Source organism: Saccostrea cucullata, unplaced genomic scaffold (genome assembly GCF_032062105.1).
Source record: "Saccostrea cucullata isolate Sc308-1 unplaced genomic scaffold, CSIRO_AGI_Scuc_v1 ctg2362, whole genome shotgun sequence".
Taxonomy (NCBI): domain Eukaryota; kingdom Metazoa; phylum Mollusca; class Bivalvia; order Ostreida; family Ostreidae; genus Saccostrea; species Saccostrea cuccullata.
Window position 1 is genome coordinate 98,499 of NW_026938232.1, and position 17,747 is coordinate 116,245.

At 34.6% G+C, this 17,747-nt stretch overlaps 2 protein-coding genes across 2 annotated transcripts; both read left to right on the forward strand.

The window, feature by feature from the left end:
• The first annotated feature begins 757 nt into the window (after window positions 1-757).
• LOC134249668 (ficolin-1-like) lies at window positions 758-17,616 on the forward strand. The gene is made up of 5 exons (XM_062731999.1): window positions 758-1,229; window positions 1,429-1,568; window positions 2,187-2,283; window positions 2,527-2,694; window positions 16,519-17,616. Exons 1-5 carry the CDS (start codon window positions 911-913, stop codon window positions 16,770-16,772), a joined length of 978 nt encoding a protein of 325 aa, XP_062587983.1. The 5' UTR covers window positions 758-910; the 3' UTR covers window positions 16,773-17,616.
• LOC134249670 (putative nuclease HARBI1) lies at window positions 8,749-9,616 on the forward strand. Its single transcript, XM_062732000.1, has 2 exons — window positions 8,749-9,059; window positions 9,370-9,616. Exons 1-2 carry the CDS (start codon window positions 8,749-8,751, stop codon window positions 9,614-9,616), a joined length of 558 nt encoding a protein of 185 aa, XP_062587984.1.
• Window positions 17,617-17,747: the final 131 nt, after the last annotated feature.

Genomic DNA, 17,747 nt, shown 5'->3' on the forward strand with positions numbered 1-17,747 from the left:
AGAAGCTGAAAAAGTTCAAATGTTAACGCACGACGCATAACCACGACGACGGACGAAAAGGATAGCAATAGGTCACCTGAGTTTACTCAGGTGACCTATAAAGGAAAATGTTTGGTATGTATACAGTCGCATTTCTTCTTACTTTTTTCTTTAAGATTCCTTTAAATAGATCAAACAGAATAAACTAGTTCAATAAATGAATCTATGATGTACATGTAAATGCATCATTCATGCTTTTCCTGTTTTTACCTCCCCCCCCTTCCCTTATTTATTTGAAAGGAGTTTCTTCGTTGTAAAAGGGAAACGTAAAGTTAATAAGCTAACAGATTATCTTTTGTGAGAATTTTTTTTTATAAAAATAGTTTATCGTAACTATCGGGGAATTCAGTATAATGAAGGACAACATGTGTTCTGATAATATTTTGAGAATTTACTGGATGTTCTACTTTTTCCAAACCACGAATTTCAAATAAATAATCCTGATGAAAATTGAATACGCGTTTATGAATAGGATACAAATCCAATGATTAAATGGGCCATATCTTTAGCATGTAATAGATAATTTGATTTGGGACGGTGATCATGTAGATAAAAATCATGATGTGAAAGTGAATCGCTATTTTTATACTCGATAAAAGGAGAGATAATTTATTACTGTCGGAACGTAATCCCTTCGTAATAGCGATCGTTTAAATTCTTGACAATTTTTAATATTGATTGTTAATAAACAATTTAAACCATCATTTGTTACATTTAAAGTGGGCTGTAAAGTTGATGTTTGCACTTGTTTTGATATTTGCGCCAAACAAGTGTCCGAAACTATCTAGTTTTAGGAAACAATGATATAAGATGAACATATTTCGTACTTAAAAAGCCAAGGATGTACGGTTAAAAAATAAAAGCAGTCATCATGAGTAAAGTGATTTTAAGTTTGTATTTGTTATATTGTGCCCGTGTATCAGCACAAATGATTGCGACTAACAACTTTACTTTATACCCAGACTTGGACGACAAAGTATTTACTACTTCTCTTATAGGAGAATATGATGCGGCGTCTCTGGGTGTTTGCTCAGCGATCTGTGGTCAAAGTTGTGGCTGTTTCGGATTTAACTCTCGGACCAAGAAATGCCGTCTTCATGACACGTGTTCTGAAAGTTCCATTATCGCTGTAGTCGAGGCGAATTGGAGGTACTTCCTTGCCGCTGCCTTTACAGGTGGACAATCAAAAGGTATGTTTTAAATGGGAGAACTTTTCGATGATGAAGAATTTCAGGATTTATTTGCAAATTTTATAGAAGATATGACTTTGCTAATGAAGACCACAATGTCGTTTGAATAATGATTTATCAGATTCAAGTACATTTAAATAAATAAGAGCTCAGGGTAAATTTCTCAAAAATGGAGTCACAGAAAATGTTGTATTTATAGATGATAGTTTGGCAATGGACTGTAAAGAGCTGTGTGAAAGAGGACATACAATATCCGGTTCCTACTTAATTCATCCCTATAATAATAATGTGTCCCTGGAAGTTTACTGCGATATGGAAACTGCTGATGGAGGTTGGACTGTAAGGATATTTTGAATTAATTAACTACAGTTTTTAGCATACCTGAGCTGTACGCTCAAGTGAGTTTTTCTGATCACATTTTGTCCAGCGTTCGTCTGTCTAGCTGTAAATTTTTTCACAATTTCAACTTCTTATTCGGAAAAACTGGGTAAATTTCAACAAAACTCTCCATAAAGCATCTTTGGTTAAAGAGGATCAAGTTTGTTCAAGTGAAGTGTCACGCCATCTTTCTAAAGGAGATACCTGTAATTAAAAAAAGTGAAAATTTGGAAGCATGCTTTTAATATGGTAGCATCCTCATATAGTGTAGATAAAAGTCTATTCAAATCATGATCCCCCGGGATAAAGCGGGGCCACATTGTACGATCAAAGTTTAACAATGTCAGGAAAAAATCATCTTCTTAAGATCATTACAGCTATGAATAGTCATATTTATATGGAAGCATAGTCATGTATTTTTTTTTTGTTTTAAAAGTGTTTAGATTTGAATGAAAATGCATTCCATTTTTTTTTTACATTTTCTCTGCAGTCAGCTAAAAAATTATTCAACTTCTTTAATTTACAAAAAAATGTTTATAAGGTGCTTTCTTAGATGCTTCTGAACATTGCCATTTTTAGGTGATCCAAAGGCGAACAAACGGAGCAGTTAGTTTTAATCAAGATTGGGCTGCTTATAAGATTGGGTTTGGAACAGTACAAGAATCTCACTGGATCGGTATGTGATATATTATTTTAACTTGTATATATACAGGTAAATGCAAAATGTAATTCTTTATATGCATGTATGACCGGAATACGGGATGCTTAAAACATCTAGGCAGCTTATCCTATTTCTGAATTTTAAGGGACCTGTGTTTTATGCCCCGTTTATAGATTTCTATTGCTTATAAAATTTTCAAGTCAGATCGCTGTTTGTTATCTTAACTTTTTTTATTGTGTACACCTAATGACTTTCCAGGGAATGAGGCCATCCATCAACTAACAAAAGGCAATCACTCCTCCTTATATTTGTCTATCACGCTTCAAAATGGTACAACGATGTATGAAATGTATCAAAACTTCTCTGTGTCCGACGAGACAGATAAGTTTCGTTTGTTCCTCGGGGGAGCAGCAACAGGAACTCTAGGTATGTATGGATAAAGAAAATACCTTTTTGTGGTTGAATGTTGTTAAACCTTCACCTCCAAAAATAAAAAAAAAAGAGATGTGTTTGTGAAGCACTATGCGCCCGGCGGCAACAAAGTTTAAAAAACATACTTTTAGCATATAGGTAACAGTCAAGGTCAGAAGGTCATTGATCTTGGTGTCATTTGAAAGAACTTGATTAGTGAAGTATGCATACCAAATATGATATCTCTCATGGTTCAAAAGTTATGGTAAAGATTCAAAAAAGCTATCCAGCATATGGGACACAGTCTAGGTCATAAGGTCATTGACCTTGATGTCATGTGAAAGGGCTTAATTTGTGGAGTATACATGCCAAATATTAAGTGGAGTATACATGCCCAATATCAAGTCTCTATCTTTCTTCGTTCAAAAGTCATCTATCTTTCTTCGTTCAAAAGTTATGGCGAAGGTTAAAGTTTGGCGACAAAAAAGCTATATCTAGCATATAGGTCACAGACAAGGTCAATGCCCATGGTGTCATTTAAAAGAGCTTAATTAGTGGTGTATGCATACTAAATATGAAGTCTCTATCTTTTATGGTTCAAAAGTAATGGTTAAGGTTAAAGTTTGAAGGAAAAAAATTATTTTTAGCATATACGTCACAGTCAAGGTCACAAGGTCATTGACCTTGATGTCATTTGAAAGAGCTGTATTAGTGGAGTATGCATACCAAATATGAAGTCTCTTTCATTCATGGTTCAAAAGTTATGGCGAAGGTTAAAGTTTGCAGACAAACAGATAGACAGACAAACAAATGGTATAAAAACAATATACGCCTCGGATCTTTCGATTCGGGCGCAGAAAAAAATCGAGAAACATAATAATCAATAACAGATCATTCAATGATATGTTATCATTTCGAACCTTGAAATTTGACCGTTTGTACACATGAGATCGGGCTCAAGGTTCCTGATACAGACGTATACTAAAGTTAATTTATAAAATGTTTCAATCTTTCTAAATGATGCTAAAATATTTGTCTATATGAGCAAATTAATGATGCATAATTGAAAAGTATTTTATTTTTTTATTTTTTAACTTACAAAAAATTTCAGGTATAAAGTCGAGTAAAAATGACTCAAAATTAATTGCAGAAGTCGTATATTTTCTTGAAATATTAACAGAAGGACAGAGTGGCACAGACGAACAGAAATAACAGAAACATAGGCCGAGTAACAGGCAAACAAGAAATCAAAAGCTAGAGACAAAACAGCATCATTACAATAATAAACAGAGAAATAAATTAAGGAATTTCCACCCTCCTGTGATGTCATACGTGTTTTGCAAAAATTGTAATGAATATAAATTCACACCTATCTTTTGGATGAATGCTTTTGAATAGATGTAATGCAAATAATTGAAAGAATTAGAAAACTGATTTTTTTTTAAAATTAATAATTCAATTTTAAAAAAAATTTGCCAAGGGCAGTAACTCATCATTCATTCTGGCACTTTTGATATTGTACATATATTGTAAATCTTTCCCTGATAGTGATATTCACAGTTCTAGTATTTTGTAAAATGGCAATTACTTTGGAACTTTACTTTCAGAATTATGCAATTTAACCAGTTTTTATTGCTTAACGTTAATAAAAGTCCTTAATAAAAACGATATACATGTATTGGTGACACACAGTTCATAGGCCTCGGAACCGGGGGATGCTTTTTTCTAAAGATACATATATTATAGACAATAAACATTTGAGCTTAGGTTTAGCACCCCCTCCCCCCTCGGTATTTTTTTCTCTTTCACTTACTCTCCAACTTTCGATTTGCTTCCAAAGCCAATGCAATTTTATTTGATATTATCATACTTTTTAAAACACATGATAATCTATACATTTTTTTCTATTATTAATGAAGACTATATTGAGTGATAAAAATGCAGTTTTTCTATATGAACCCATGAAATTGGTAGGATGGAATCACCTTGACAAAAGTATAGGGTTACGGATTTTGTTCTTCACCTAAACTATTTGATTTGACTCAGTAACATGCTGAAGGTCAAACCACCTCACTTGTAAAACCAACCTTTGATAAATCGGAGGAACATTCATTATAATTGTTAAAAGCCGTATCTTTTGAATCGACATTCTTTCCTAATTATGAATAAGTAAAATTCAGATAACTTTTGTTAAAAAAGCATACCGAACTAATTTCATACAGTGGTTTTTAATTAAGTCTGAAATTAAGAATCGATTTCGGATACTTTAGACAAAGATGTTGATGGTCGAGTTTCTCGGTTGAGTTGATTTTCAGCAATAACTCTTCAATTTAGATGTTTATATCAATAGCGAATCGCAAATTTGCATCAAGTTATGTCATTCAATGTCGATTATGCGCTCAGTCTATACAACATTGTGCATATAGACTGATTTAATTTTTAAAAAAATCGATAGCACTCAATCGTTCAATAATGCATGCTAACTCTTGGATAATTTCTGAAGTAGCCATCACATATTGAATTTGAAAAACCAGAAGTCTCTGTCGGGACTGAAGCTCAACTTGTTTGTACTTATAACAAAAGAAGAGAAAATTACTTAAGGAGTTGGGAATTGAATTTTACAACAGCAATAAATAGAATAATGATCCTTGATTTAGTCTCTTTATGTTCTTAGTGTAGTCTACTTGTATGCCACATTATATTACTAGAAAACTGACTAGTCAGCAAGGGCCCCGCTGAGGGGTAGAAATATAAGGGTGCAGTTCATTGAATGAGAGTTTTACTTGATTACATTTAAAAAAAAAATCTATGAAGATTATTTTTAAATTTTCAAGATAATTCCTGAATGTCATAAAAACATGTAAATAGTAACCTTGTATTTACATAAAACAGGAAAAACTAAATTAAATGTGTATTTAAAAAAATAAGCAGGTGTTATATAAAATGCATGCCTTCAGTGAATGCAAATGTCACCCAGGGTTGACCTTAACTTCAAAACAAACATCAGTTACAGGCAAAGGTGTGCATTAATCCTCATGTGACAGATAAAATAAAATTTTCTGCAACAGGTTAGATAATTAATCCAAAGGGATTAATTATACTGCTCTCTCATCCTTTTCTTCAAAATTTAAAATAAGAAATTTTTTTAGCTCTGACAGAACAGGGTTATTATCTGATTACCTGTTAAAATTAACAGCATGAAGGCAGCAAACCAAAAAGAAAAAAAAATAATTAAAAAAAATAAAACAGTAATAATAAAAATGATATCTTAATATATATCTTGAATTTCGAATTCATTCAAATTATCAAAAATCAATGTGTACAGTATTTTAACCAAAATAAAGTATGAACATTATCTTAAATCCATATTTTAGAGAATGTACAAATAATTCAAAGTTGACCTTAACTTCAAAACAAAGTTCATTTTCAGACAGAGGTGTACAGTTATTAATCTCAATGTGACAGATAAAGATAATGCTTAGGATTTTCTGGAAAGTTAATTTATCCCAAAGGACAAATTGCCCAGCCTTCCCAGTGTACAACGATAACATTCTCAGCAGTTATCTCTCTTTGCCCATTCATTCTTATGCATAGTTAAGGAATCTACCCCACCACCCCAGCTCCGAACCAGAAGACATAGAGAACCAAACTTAGCATCAAAATATGTAATTCTGCCTACTAAACTACCATACCAAATTTGAACTTGATTGGGCAACCATAAAAAAAAAGTTATTAGAAAAAAAAAGAAAATTTGTGGACGGAAGAATGACGGACAGACAGACAGACAGACGGACAGACAGAGTGATTACTTAAACAATAAAATGCTTTCTTTGTTTGTTATTACTGGAATGAACGGAAGCAGCTGTTGCAGAAAAAATACATAACCCGCTTACGCGGGTTATGTAATTTTTTTCTGCAATAGCTGCGACCGTTCATTCCAGTAATAACAAAGAAAGACATTTTATTGTTTATATTTATATCTGTTTAAATTGTCATTTTAAGTAGGATTAAAAATATTAATTATTGTGTTAATGATGCGAACGTCTTTGTACGTTTCATTGATGGAACGGCCACTGATCAAGAAATCTGTACAGGTGATATGCCTAATGTAGTTCATGCAGTGATGAACGCAATGGGTTTTCTTAAGAAATAAAGAAGAAAATATTCAGTGGATGTAAATATTATAGGGCACCCGCAAATCCTTGCGGGGTCCTAATAATCAGACTAAAACTGTATTTGGAGTAGCATTTTGAGAATATTTAACAGAAATTTCTTTAGTAATCAAGGCAATAATGTGCATCGAAGTCAAAAAACCGATATGCAGAATTGTGTTTCATAGAGTAGTCTACTTCTGTGCCAAGTCATATTGAAATCAGACCAAAACTGTAGGAGACGTAGCAACACCGTTCATCGAAATCAAAAACCGATATATAGAATTATGTACCTTAGTGTAGTCTACATATGTGCCAAGTTGTATTGAAATCAGACCAAAACTGAAGGAGGAGTGGCATTTTGAAAGCATTTCACAGAAATTTCTATTGTCAGCAACACTTTTCATCGAAACCAAGAACAGATAAAGAGAATTATGTATCTTCCTATAGTCTACTTGTTTGCTAAGTTATATTGAAATCAGACGATAGGTATAGAAGGAGTAGAATTTTTAAGCATTTCACAGAAATTTCTCTCTTTTTAGTAACCACGGCCTGCGGCCTTCCTTGGATGTGGATTTCCAGTTTATCGAAATCAAAAAATTGCACAGAATTACTTGTCTTAGTTTAGTCTACTTGTGTGCCAAGTTATATTGAATTCAGACTAAATCTGTAGGAGGAGAAGCATTTTGAAAACATTTTATAAAATTTCTTTTATTTAGTAACCATGGCAACACCGTTCATCGAAATCAAAAACCGATGCACAGAATTATGTATCTTAGTATAGTTTACTTCTGTGCCAAGTTATATTTAAATCAGACGAAAACTGTAGGAGGAATAGCATTTTGAAAGCATTTCACAGAAATTTTTATTTTGAGTAACCAGTGCAACACCGTATATCGTAGGAAAAAACCGACGCACAGAATTATGTATCTTAGAATAGTCTACTCGTGTGATAAATTATGTTAAGATCAGACCAAAACTGTTGGAGTAGCATTTTGAAACTTTGTTTACAGACAGACAGACGGACGGACGCATTACTATCGCATAAGCTGTTCTGGTCTCTGACCAGTGAGTAAAGCTAAAAATTCGGAAACATGGAGAAAATTCGGATAAGCCAATATCTATTGTAGTTAAATTATTTATGTCAATTTTTTAATCATCTTATAGGCCCTTTGTGGTAATATCTTTCTATGCAAAACGAATTGGTATGATTGGCATCAGTACTTTTTCATTCGTAATATCCATGGAAAAGGTGTAACGTGCAGGACCCGAGCGATCTACTTGAGCTCGTACTTGGTTATGCCAAGTCTTATAAGGACAATAGTAAATGCAAAATATACAAATCAGCAAATGCTTTATATACAAATATAGAGGACACTTGCCTATAGTGTGTAATTTAAATAGGGGTGGGACGATATACCGATACATACCGATATTTTCCTCTTAGATATGGTTTACGATACTAGCCTAGGTCACGCAAGTCGTTTGACCCCCCACTCAAACGCCTTGGAGCATACTGTAGATAAAATTTTCACCACGGGGCGGCGCTGTTAAAGAACGTTAACTCTAAATTTTTATGGCGACTCCGCTGAAAGTCATTACATTTAAAAAGTAAATAAGCATATACTGTCAAACATTCTATACATTTCTTCTTTTTTTTTTAATTCAGCAAGTGATTAGAAAGTGTGTACTCTAACATTTAGACTGATTATTATTTCATCTGCAAACTCCTACACCTGCATACGCACTGTGTGTACCAGGGTATCGTTTCACAAAAGCATCGTGTTGTGTACGTAAGTTAGCTAAATTTCGGCGTTTCACGAAAGCGTCTTAACTCACGTTGCATCGTACGTTACGACGTAACTCTACGTCACCTTGGAGGTGACGTAAAATTACGTCCTAACGTTAATTTCCAAAGATGGCAGCGTTCATGAGAGTCACAGACGAACAGGTGCGTCGAAATTTACGCAGACAACGCGTGTTCCGGGACAGACAGAATCCACTTGATGCATATGACGACATCGATATTATCCATCGTTACCGGTTGGACAGAATGACCATCATTAGTATCATTGACATAGTTCAAGATCGTCTAGAGAGACCAACAAAAAGATCTGCGAGTCTTCCAGCCTCTTTGCAAGTGTTTGCGACTTTGAGATTCCTTGCTTCTGGCTCCCAGCAGAGAGTGATTGGAGACACTCTGGGAATATCCAAGGCATCTGTTTGCAGGTATTTTTATGCAAGTTTTATCCAAATTTCAATAGGCCTTTTTCAAAAAATGTTAAATTGTCCTCTCCCAACTCTTGGTAAAAAAAATTGGAAGAGAAAGACCTATAAAGGCAAAAAAGAAAAGAAAATTGAAATACAGCTGTTGAAGGGATGAGAAGAAAATTGTAATGAAACAAAAGAATCGTTTCCTGAAAAGGCTTGAAGATTTAAAAAAAAACTAATTTGGTTCATTTTTTCATCCGTCGGTAGAGAGAGGGTAAACTTTAAAATGCCCTTATGATAAATTTATACAACATAAAATTTTGATTAGGTCTATAGACGATGTTATCAATATCTTGTGTCGGACAATGACCAACATCAAGTTTCCGACTGGTGATGCCGAGACAACAAGGACGAAGGTTGGTTTTCATGCAATTGCTGGTTTCCCTAATGTCCTTGGCGCCATCGACGGGACTCACATACCCATCACGGCACCTACAACAGATGAACATTTGTACGTGTGCAGAAAGGGATATCATTCCATCAACGTCCAGGCCATAGCTGATTGTGATATGTAGTAAATATGTTAAACGTGTAAAAAAAAAAACTTTATGAAAAACTATTCGGCAAAGTTTGGAAAGAAGCATCACACTTACATAACACTACTAGTATTGCGCACATCCAGGTAGCATCGTTTTTGAAAGTGGGGAGGGGGGGGGGCAGCCAGAGAATTTTTTTTCCTTACCAGAAAAGTTTACTTGTGTAAGCAAAAAAAAGGGAAAGTTGCCCTAAGTTGAAAATCCTATTTCGTGCAGGGTTGGGGGTGGGGGGTGAAGCCAACTTTTTTCAATGCATTGCAGTACCAATTTTTTGACTTAAAATATTACATTTTTCTTATTCTATAAAAAGTAGGGGGGGGAACCAGCCTTTCAATGAAAATTTACTACAGTATAAGTAATGTTGGGAAAAAATGCCCCCCCCCCTCCCTGTTGCTACGTGCCTGACGCAAGTGAATTCTTGAGAGTTTTGAATAAGTTCTGTTTGATGACAGTATCTGGAAGTGCCAAATTTAGTATCTAAAAGAAATAATTCAATTCATATGTTTACATTTTCGATATTTCTCTCTGTATTTCTCTCTGTCTCTCTCTCTCTCTCTCATAAAAATTTTATTTACTTTCAGAATAAGTGGTTGTATTTGAAGAATAACTGTCTTATTTTTCTATTTTATGATGTGATCAATCGATTAATTGGTTTGCGTGTTAATTTGCATATACGCCGAAGGCATAAAATTATCACGCAAGCCAATGAATCGATTGATCATCATCATGAAATCAGAAAATCTGACAGTTATTCCCAATTTACATGGTGTTGATTCTGTCAATTCAAAATCCCGACCCACTTCTTGGGGTGATATTTTTTTTTTACCTCTCCTGGGGGGGGATGCTGTTTATTCTAATTGGGGGTCAACAACAGATATACGAGTTTTAGGTCAGAGAAAAAGAAACTTCTAAAATTCAATATAAATATTATTGATAACCTTTAGTAAAATACTTCATTGATTTTTTCCCCTAATACGAGTTATTTATTTCCATTTAGCACAAATTACTAAGTATTTATCATGTTAATTCATGAAAATTTTTTTCTTGCAAAATTGTTTGCAAGAAAAAAACGAGAAGGAGGAAACTCAAAAACTTTCTAAAAATATAGCCCCCCCCCCAAGATTCGCTTAAACCGTGTTTTACTGTATATTGAAAATTTCCCCCCGGGTCAACCGTTTACACTGCGCATTTTAGAGTAACAAAAGTGGATTGAAAATGAATTTCAAATAAGAAATTTCAATTTATTTCCATACATATTTTCTTCAGAATAGTATGAACTGGTAAATCGCGCCTTTTCGGTTCCTAACGGACTTGATTACATGTACATGAATATTTTATGATTATCCACATTAGCATAAATTATATGCTAATTAACACTGATATTCAACATTTTTTCAATTAGGACATGGTCCTTGTCGAAAGTCTCTTAAAGAAATATTGGCATTTCAATATCATTTTCAAGCCAGACGTTCATACATGTAGTCAGGAATGGATTGGCCTTTCCTCTCTTTAATTCTAAATTCCTTGTATTCTAAAACTTTTAATTAACAAATGTATTTAGGTGTTTATTTTTGAAATGGACCACCATCCACAATTTTTTGTTGCAAATAATATGATACCCCCCCCCCCGTTTTTCGGCTTGTCAAAATAATTTCTTTTCTTTTTAGCCTACCATTTATTATCTCTGTGTTTACTTTTAAAGCTAAAAATTGCGATTAATTACAATTCCACTGATACCATTATTATTCAAAGAAAATTACATCCGATAAGCCAATATCAAATATTATATTTTTAGTTAAATTATTTATGTCAATTTTTTAATCATCTTATAGGCCCTTTGTGGTAATATCTTTCGTTATGTGCAAAACGAATTGGTATGATTGGCATCAGTAATGAAATATTTAAAACGAATGGATAGATTTTATATTAATATATTGAATTATTAAACAAAGCAAAAATGTTTAAATTATAAAATGCTGTATACACACAAGGAACAAATGTTTTTCCAGCACTCGTTCTTCTTCTGATTGGTGTTAACGTCCTTATGTGGCGCAAACAGTATATCCTTCTGTTTCTCCACCTCCTCTACCAAGGCCTCTACTTCCTTCGCGGTAAAATTCTTCTTTCTCTCCTTTTTAATTTTGAGCTGCCATATTTGTTTTACTTGGTTATGCCAAGTCTTATAAGGACAATAATAAATGCAAAATATACAAATCAGCAAATGCTTTATATACAAATATAGCATCAAGGACACTTGCCTATAGTGTGTAATTTAAATAGGGGTGGGCCAAAACTCTGCTGTCGAATATACCAGGCTTTATACATACCGATATTTTCCTCTTAGATACGGTTTACGATACAAGCAATTAAATATCGGTACGAAACGATACGGGAACGACCTATTCAAAATTGAAAATGAAAGTATCTGTTTTCGGAAAATGGGGGCTTATACGAAGCGAACAGACGATGTTGGTTATTGCAAACACACTTTAGAACTAATAAGTTGTTGGTTAGGGGTAAAAAGTTTTTACTTTTAAGCAGCCTCGGAGACCTGGACAAGGAAATTTCAGTATGTAATGCGGGCTATATACAGAAAGTATCGTTTCCAGAACAATTAGATATTTTTGATTGTTAGTCCATCTCGTACTTTTTTTGTAATCAGAGCTTTGCTACAGACTTTAAGCAATTAATGATAATGTAGATGTGATGCTTTTAAAATGAATTTCAGTCAGTGTTCTCTGATGAACTACACAACTGTTTGTAAACAACTACTCAAAAGTAATTTGGTAATAATAATATGTACATGTATTGTTGTTTTTGTCAAGTTTTAGTCAATGAAATTGATGAACTTCAAAAATTAATTTCAAAGCACACATAATCTGATATAGAATAATTTGTTGATTTAATGTCAAGACAAAAAAAAAAAAAGAAAAATTTTAAAAATGCTAATCCTTTTGAATAGTTTTATAATTTAGCTTAATATCGAGATACGTATCGTATCGTGCTAATGTATCGAGATAAGTATCGTATCGCAAGATTTGTATATTGTCCCACCCCTAAATTTAAACAATATATTTACAGTACAGATATTCCTGCCACTAAGCTATAGATACTGACTATACCCGACTCCACTTGGCTATAGATACGACGACTGACTATACCCACTTGGCAATACTTTAGAAAGTCAATACCAAACGCCCCAAGGTATTTCTAGCCACTTGGCAACACTACAGCCAATTGGCTTTTACAATCTAATCGCCAACTTTTTTTAGTCACTTGGCTAAACCCGTCACTTGGTAATGCTATATCCGTCAACTGGCTATATATGTTCACCTATTGTCAATATAATCAATAGCTTCTTCACTAATTAATTTAACACTTGAGATTATTACTAACTTACAAATGTCGCTGACCAAGCTTCGTTCACCAGCAATTTGGTTATAAACGTTCGACCCCGAAGCCACTGACCATTTGCTTACTTATATGATCTTTATGTTGATAAATTTCAGTGACTTTCTGGCAACATTTTTCTGAGCATACTTTGCTCGCCTTAACTAAACAATTATTTTTAGTGCATGTTTATTTATATAACATTCTTTGTTGTAAAGTCATTTAATCAAATAACCTGTTAATTACATTATTTACAGCTATTTCTTAATTATACAATATAACACAAGGGATATAACTCCCAACCGTTTCAAAGGTATTGACCTGGCCTTGCCTCGAATATCAAGCGGTCAATCTTAATCTCACTGATACCATTACTTTGTGATATTGTTTTCATCAATTTTTTAATACAAGAAATAAAATATGAGAATAATCCTACCTTATGAGGGGTTATCAAAAAGTTTGTAGACTGGCGCTATAAAATTAATACTGTTCAAGGTACTTCATTGAAATTTGAAGTATAAGTAAATATACATTTTCCCTATATACTATGAAGATTTTACATTTAAATTATTATTTTTAAAACATTTACATTTTAACATATGCGATGTTTTGTCTAGTCGGTGCAACCTCAAAATGTGACAATTTCTGATCTTAAAGTGTAAAAAATAAATTGAAAAATAATGACTATATCACATCAAACTTTCCCGTAATTTTTACACTTTGACTTTATACAACTGTGCAGTAATATTTTAAATTTTCACGGCATTTTGTGCATTCTGTGGAATTCAGTAACCATTTTTATTGAGTTTGGTCAAAATTGTACGAGAGTGAAAAATGACGCCGGAGGGGAAAGTTTTTCACGGAATGTTATCAAGTTTTGTGTTCAACTTGGTAAATATCCCAAAAGAGACCATGGAGATGTTTGATCTGGTAGGGGAAAGTAAAAATGTGTCGAGATCACTTGTCTTTAAGTCGCATAAACGATTTCGAGACGGCAGAGACTCATGTGAAGACGATTTGTGAGTCGGATGCCCAAAACTTGTCACGACTGAAGATAACGTTCATCGAGTAAGGGAAATCTTAAACTCGGATAGACGGAATAAATAAACGCAGTTGAGTGAAGATCTATTTATCTCGTGTGGATCCATTTACAACATTGCACACAAAGATTTGAAAATGTCCCGGGTGTGTGCAAGATGGGTGCCAAGACTCTTAAAAGATTTTGAAAAAGTCAGAAGAGTTGGAGAATCAAAAAAGTTTCTGTGCCGATTTCGCAATGATCAACAAAATTTTTGGACCGAATCATAACTGTAGACAAAATCCAATTGGATATCCAATTTTGACCCGGAAAGTAAACAAATGTCAATGCAGTGGATTGGGTCTAATTCACCCCCTCCCAAAACGGCCAGAGTCTGTCAATTTTGTGAAAAGCACATGTTATAATAATATTTTTTGACACACGTTGAGTTATTTTAAGTCATGTTGTGCCTAAAGGGGGATCAGTAAATGCAAAATATTACTCAAAGGTTAGATATAACTATTATTTCATTAAAAGAAATATTAAGTACTGTAGGCCAAACTTTGATTTAATCCACACATACCCAATAAAAGTAATAAGTAATACAATTAATTTAAATATTGATTATGCAATTATAAAAACGAACGAATATTTTGATCATTAAAAATACATTTTTAAATATTATCGCGCAACTGCACTGCTGATTTTATATTTCTAGGTTTTATCAAAGAATTTAGGCAATGCCCTTAGGAAAAAGAGGCCTGAATATTACATAAATCGGGAAAACATTCTTCTACATCATGACAATGCTCCATCTCACATATCAGTAGTGACTGTACTTACAATCAACTTACAGCTAGGAGCCGAAATTCTGCCCCACCCACCGTACTCACCGGATCTCGCACCTTGCGCTCTTTTCAAGACTGAGAGGCGATTTACGAGGGAGAAAATTTCATCACAGGGCTGAAGTCAGCAGTAAATTAGAAACTTGGATCTTATCAACAGGACTAATATCAGTCCATGTTTCACTCCTGGATACATCGCCATGAAGAGTGTTTGTGTTTTGTCGCAGTTGGAGAGTACTCATGACGTGGTGACGTTGCACGACGTCAAAATACTGAACCGGCAACAGCGTCGGGTTACCGCAACTTGTATTATTTATTTTACGATAAAATTATTGCTTTGCAAAGTACAGAGTTGAAATTTTCAGAATAACTTCAACTTTTGTATATATTCAAGTCGACAATAAATTTCTATAACCCAGCTAACATAGTATTTTTTTTATAGCGCCAGTCCTTGAACTTTTTGATAACCCCTCGTAAATCATTGTTTACGCTTTTGACGTTTTAGTTTTAACTGCAGAGATGTGTCTATATCGGGTAGGAAATGACTCATTTGTGAGGTTAGATGTAGAAATAAGTTGCATTACAAACAGAATATATGGTTACTGCCTCAATATATGAATTTGGGCTTGGGTCGATAATGGAAGCATCATTTGAATAAGGTCGCTTTTCACGTAAAATGCCTCATTTGCCGGCGACAGGGCCGTTTAAATGTCGATAACATTTTTTTATGATTAAGTTATAGAAGAATCGTCCATTTACTTATTTCTCGCGGCTCAATAGTTAGACCTGCGAAATAAAGTTGTAGAAAGGTAAGCAAAGTTGCGACATCAGCTGGTGTCCCTGAAATCCCACTTTCCAGTGCTGCCTCTTCTCTGACCCTCCCCAGTACAGGTCACACTTTAAAAAATGGGTTCGAGTCAAAGGAATCTTGGATTATGTACAGACCAGTAGAGCTACGGTCTCGTCAGAGACTTCTTGTACCATTTTTGAAAAAGGGTCTAGAGCACGTGTGCTTTTCGTGCCACTTTTTTCTTTTCTATTTTTTAAAAAACATTTTCTTAGAGTGGTGTAGTTACTCTTTGTTTCCTTTAAACTACAACACATTCCTTTATAGGATACAACAGGCACGTAGCAACATGGGGATCTGCCCCCGTTTTTTCCAGACATAACCTTCACTATTGAAAATGTTCATTAAAGGGCCGGTTGCCCTCCCCCATCCCCCGTTTTGCTACTGTATTCAGAAATATGGGAATTGTAGCATTTTTAGCAAAAAGTGGCACTAAAAGAAGTAGGTATTGAAAAAAAGGTTTTCCTCTACAACCCCAACCCCTACCCCCGAAATAGGATTTTCGAGTTTGGACAATTGATCTTTTTCTTTGCTTGGCAACCTTTTCAGGAAAGTAATTTTTTTTTTCTGGCTGCCCCCTTCCCTAGGGTGCTTCGATGCTACGTCACTGCACAAATGTTCCTCTTCAAAATAAATCCTTTTCAGCTACTTTACATTTTCATGTTCGTCGCTTAAGTAGGTCTCAATGTTACCTAATTAGCACATGAGTGCAGATTATGTTGGCAAAGCCACACGACTTATTGAAGCCCTATTATAGTGTAATATTTATACTTTATTACAGGAGACAGCATGTTGAATACTGGGTCCAGTACTAAGGACCTGTCTGGTATGGCGTTCAGTACACGTGACCAGGACGGCGACTTAAGCGCGGGAAACTGCGCAGACTACAACAAAGGAGGGTGGTGGTATAACAGTTGTCATAACGCCTTCCTCAATGGACCGTGGAACCCAGATACGTGGAACAGACCGTGGTATCCAACCATCCGTAACGGCGCAAATATCGCGGAAACCAGAATGATGATTAGACGACGTTAACATTTCCCCAAGTGTAACACCTGGAACAGTCACTGGTATCCAACGATCCGTAACTGCTCAAATATCGCGTAAACGAAAATGATGATAAGACGACGTTAACATTTCCCAAGTCTATATGTTATTAAGCACAAGGTGCGGCAGTGGTTTTTAGAGAATTATAGTACCCGTAATTTCTTTTCATTTTTAGCTCACCTGAGCCGAAGGCTCAAGTGAGCTTTTATGATCACATTTTGTCCGGCGTCCGTCTGTCTGTCTGTCTGTCCGTCTGTCTGTAAACTTTTCACATTTTCGACTTCTTCTCAAGAACCACTGGGCCAATTTCAACCAAACTTGCCACAATGTATCCTTGGGTGAAGAAGATTCAAGTTTGTTCATATGAAGGGCCACGCCCTCATTCAAGGGGAGATAATTGGGAATTAATGAAAATTTAGTGGCATGTTTTAAAAATCTGCTTCTTAAGAACCACTCTGCCAATAAAGATGAAACTTATACGGAAACATCCTCAGGTAGTGTAGATTCAAATTAGTTCAAATCATGACCCCCAGGGGTAGGGCGGGGCCACAATGGCCGACCAAAGTTTTACATAGAAATATGTAGGAATATTCTTTAAAAATCTTCTTTTCAAGAATAACAAAGCCATAATTGATCATAATTATATGGAAGCATCCTCAGGTAGTGTAGATTCAAATTTGTTCAAATCATGACCCCAGGGGGTAGGGCGGGGCCACAATGGCCGACCAAAGATTTACATAGAAATATATAGGAATATTCTTTAAAAATCTTCTCAAGAATAGCAATGCCCTGATTGGTCATGGAACTACTTTTGGATTTAAACTTTTCAATATTTAACCAATTCTACTTTTTCCTAGCCGCAGTGCTCAGGTGAGCGATGTGGCCCATGGGCCTCTTGTTTTATATTTGCAATACAGTCTTTCTTGTTTGATATCAGTAAACAGTTCTGCATTATAAAATGTG

Bases quoted from the DNA above. Each gene is read 5' to 3' on its own strand.
- LOC134249668 (XM_062731999.1), top strand. From the start codon at position 911: ATGAGTAAAGTGATTTTAAGTTTGTATTTGTTATATTGTGCCCGTGTA. The intron at 1,230-1,428 runs GTATGTTTTAAA...TTGTATTTATAG, and splicing joins TACAGGTGGACAATCAAAAG to ATGATAGTTTGGCAATGGAC. The intron at 2,284-2,526 runs GTATGTGATATA...ATGACTTTCCAG, and splicing joins ACAAGAATCTCACTGGATCG to GGAATGAGGCCATCCATCAA.
- LOC134249670 (XM_062732000.1), top strand. From the start codon at position 8,749: ATGGCAGCGTTCATGAGAGTCACAGACGAACAGGTGCGTCGAAATTTA. The intron at 9,060-9,369 runs GTATTTTTATGC...AATTTTGATTAG, and splicing joins TCCAAGGCATCTGTTTGCAG to GTCTATAGACGATGTTATCA.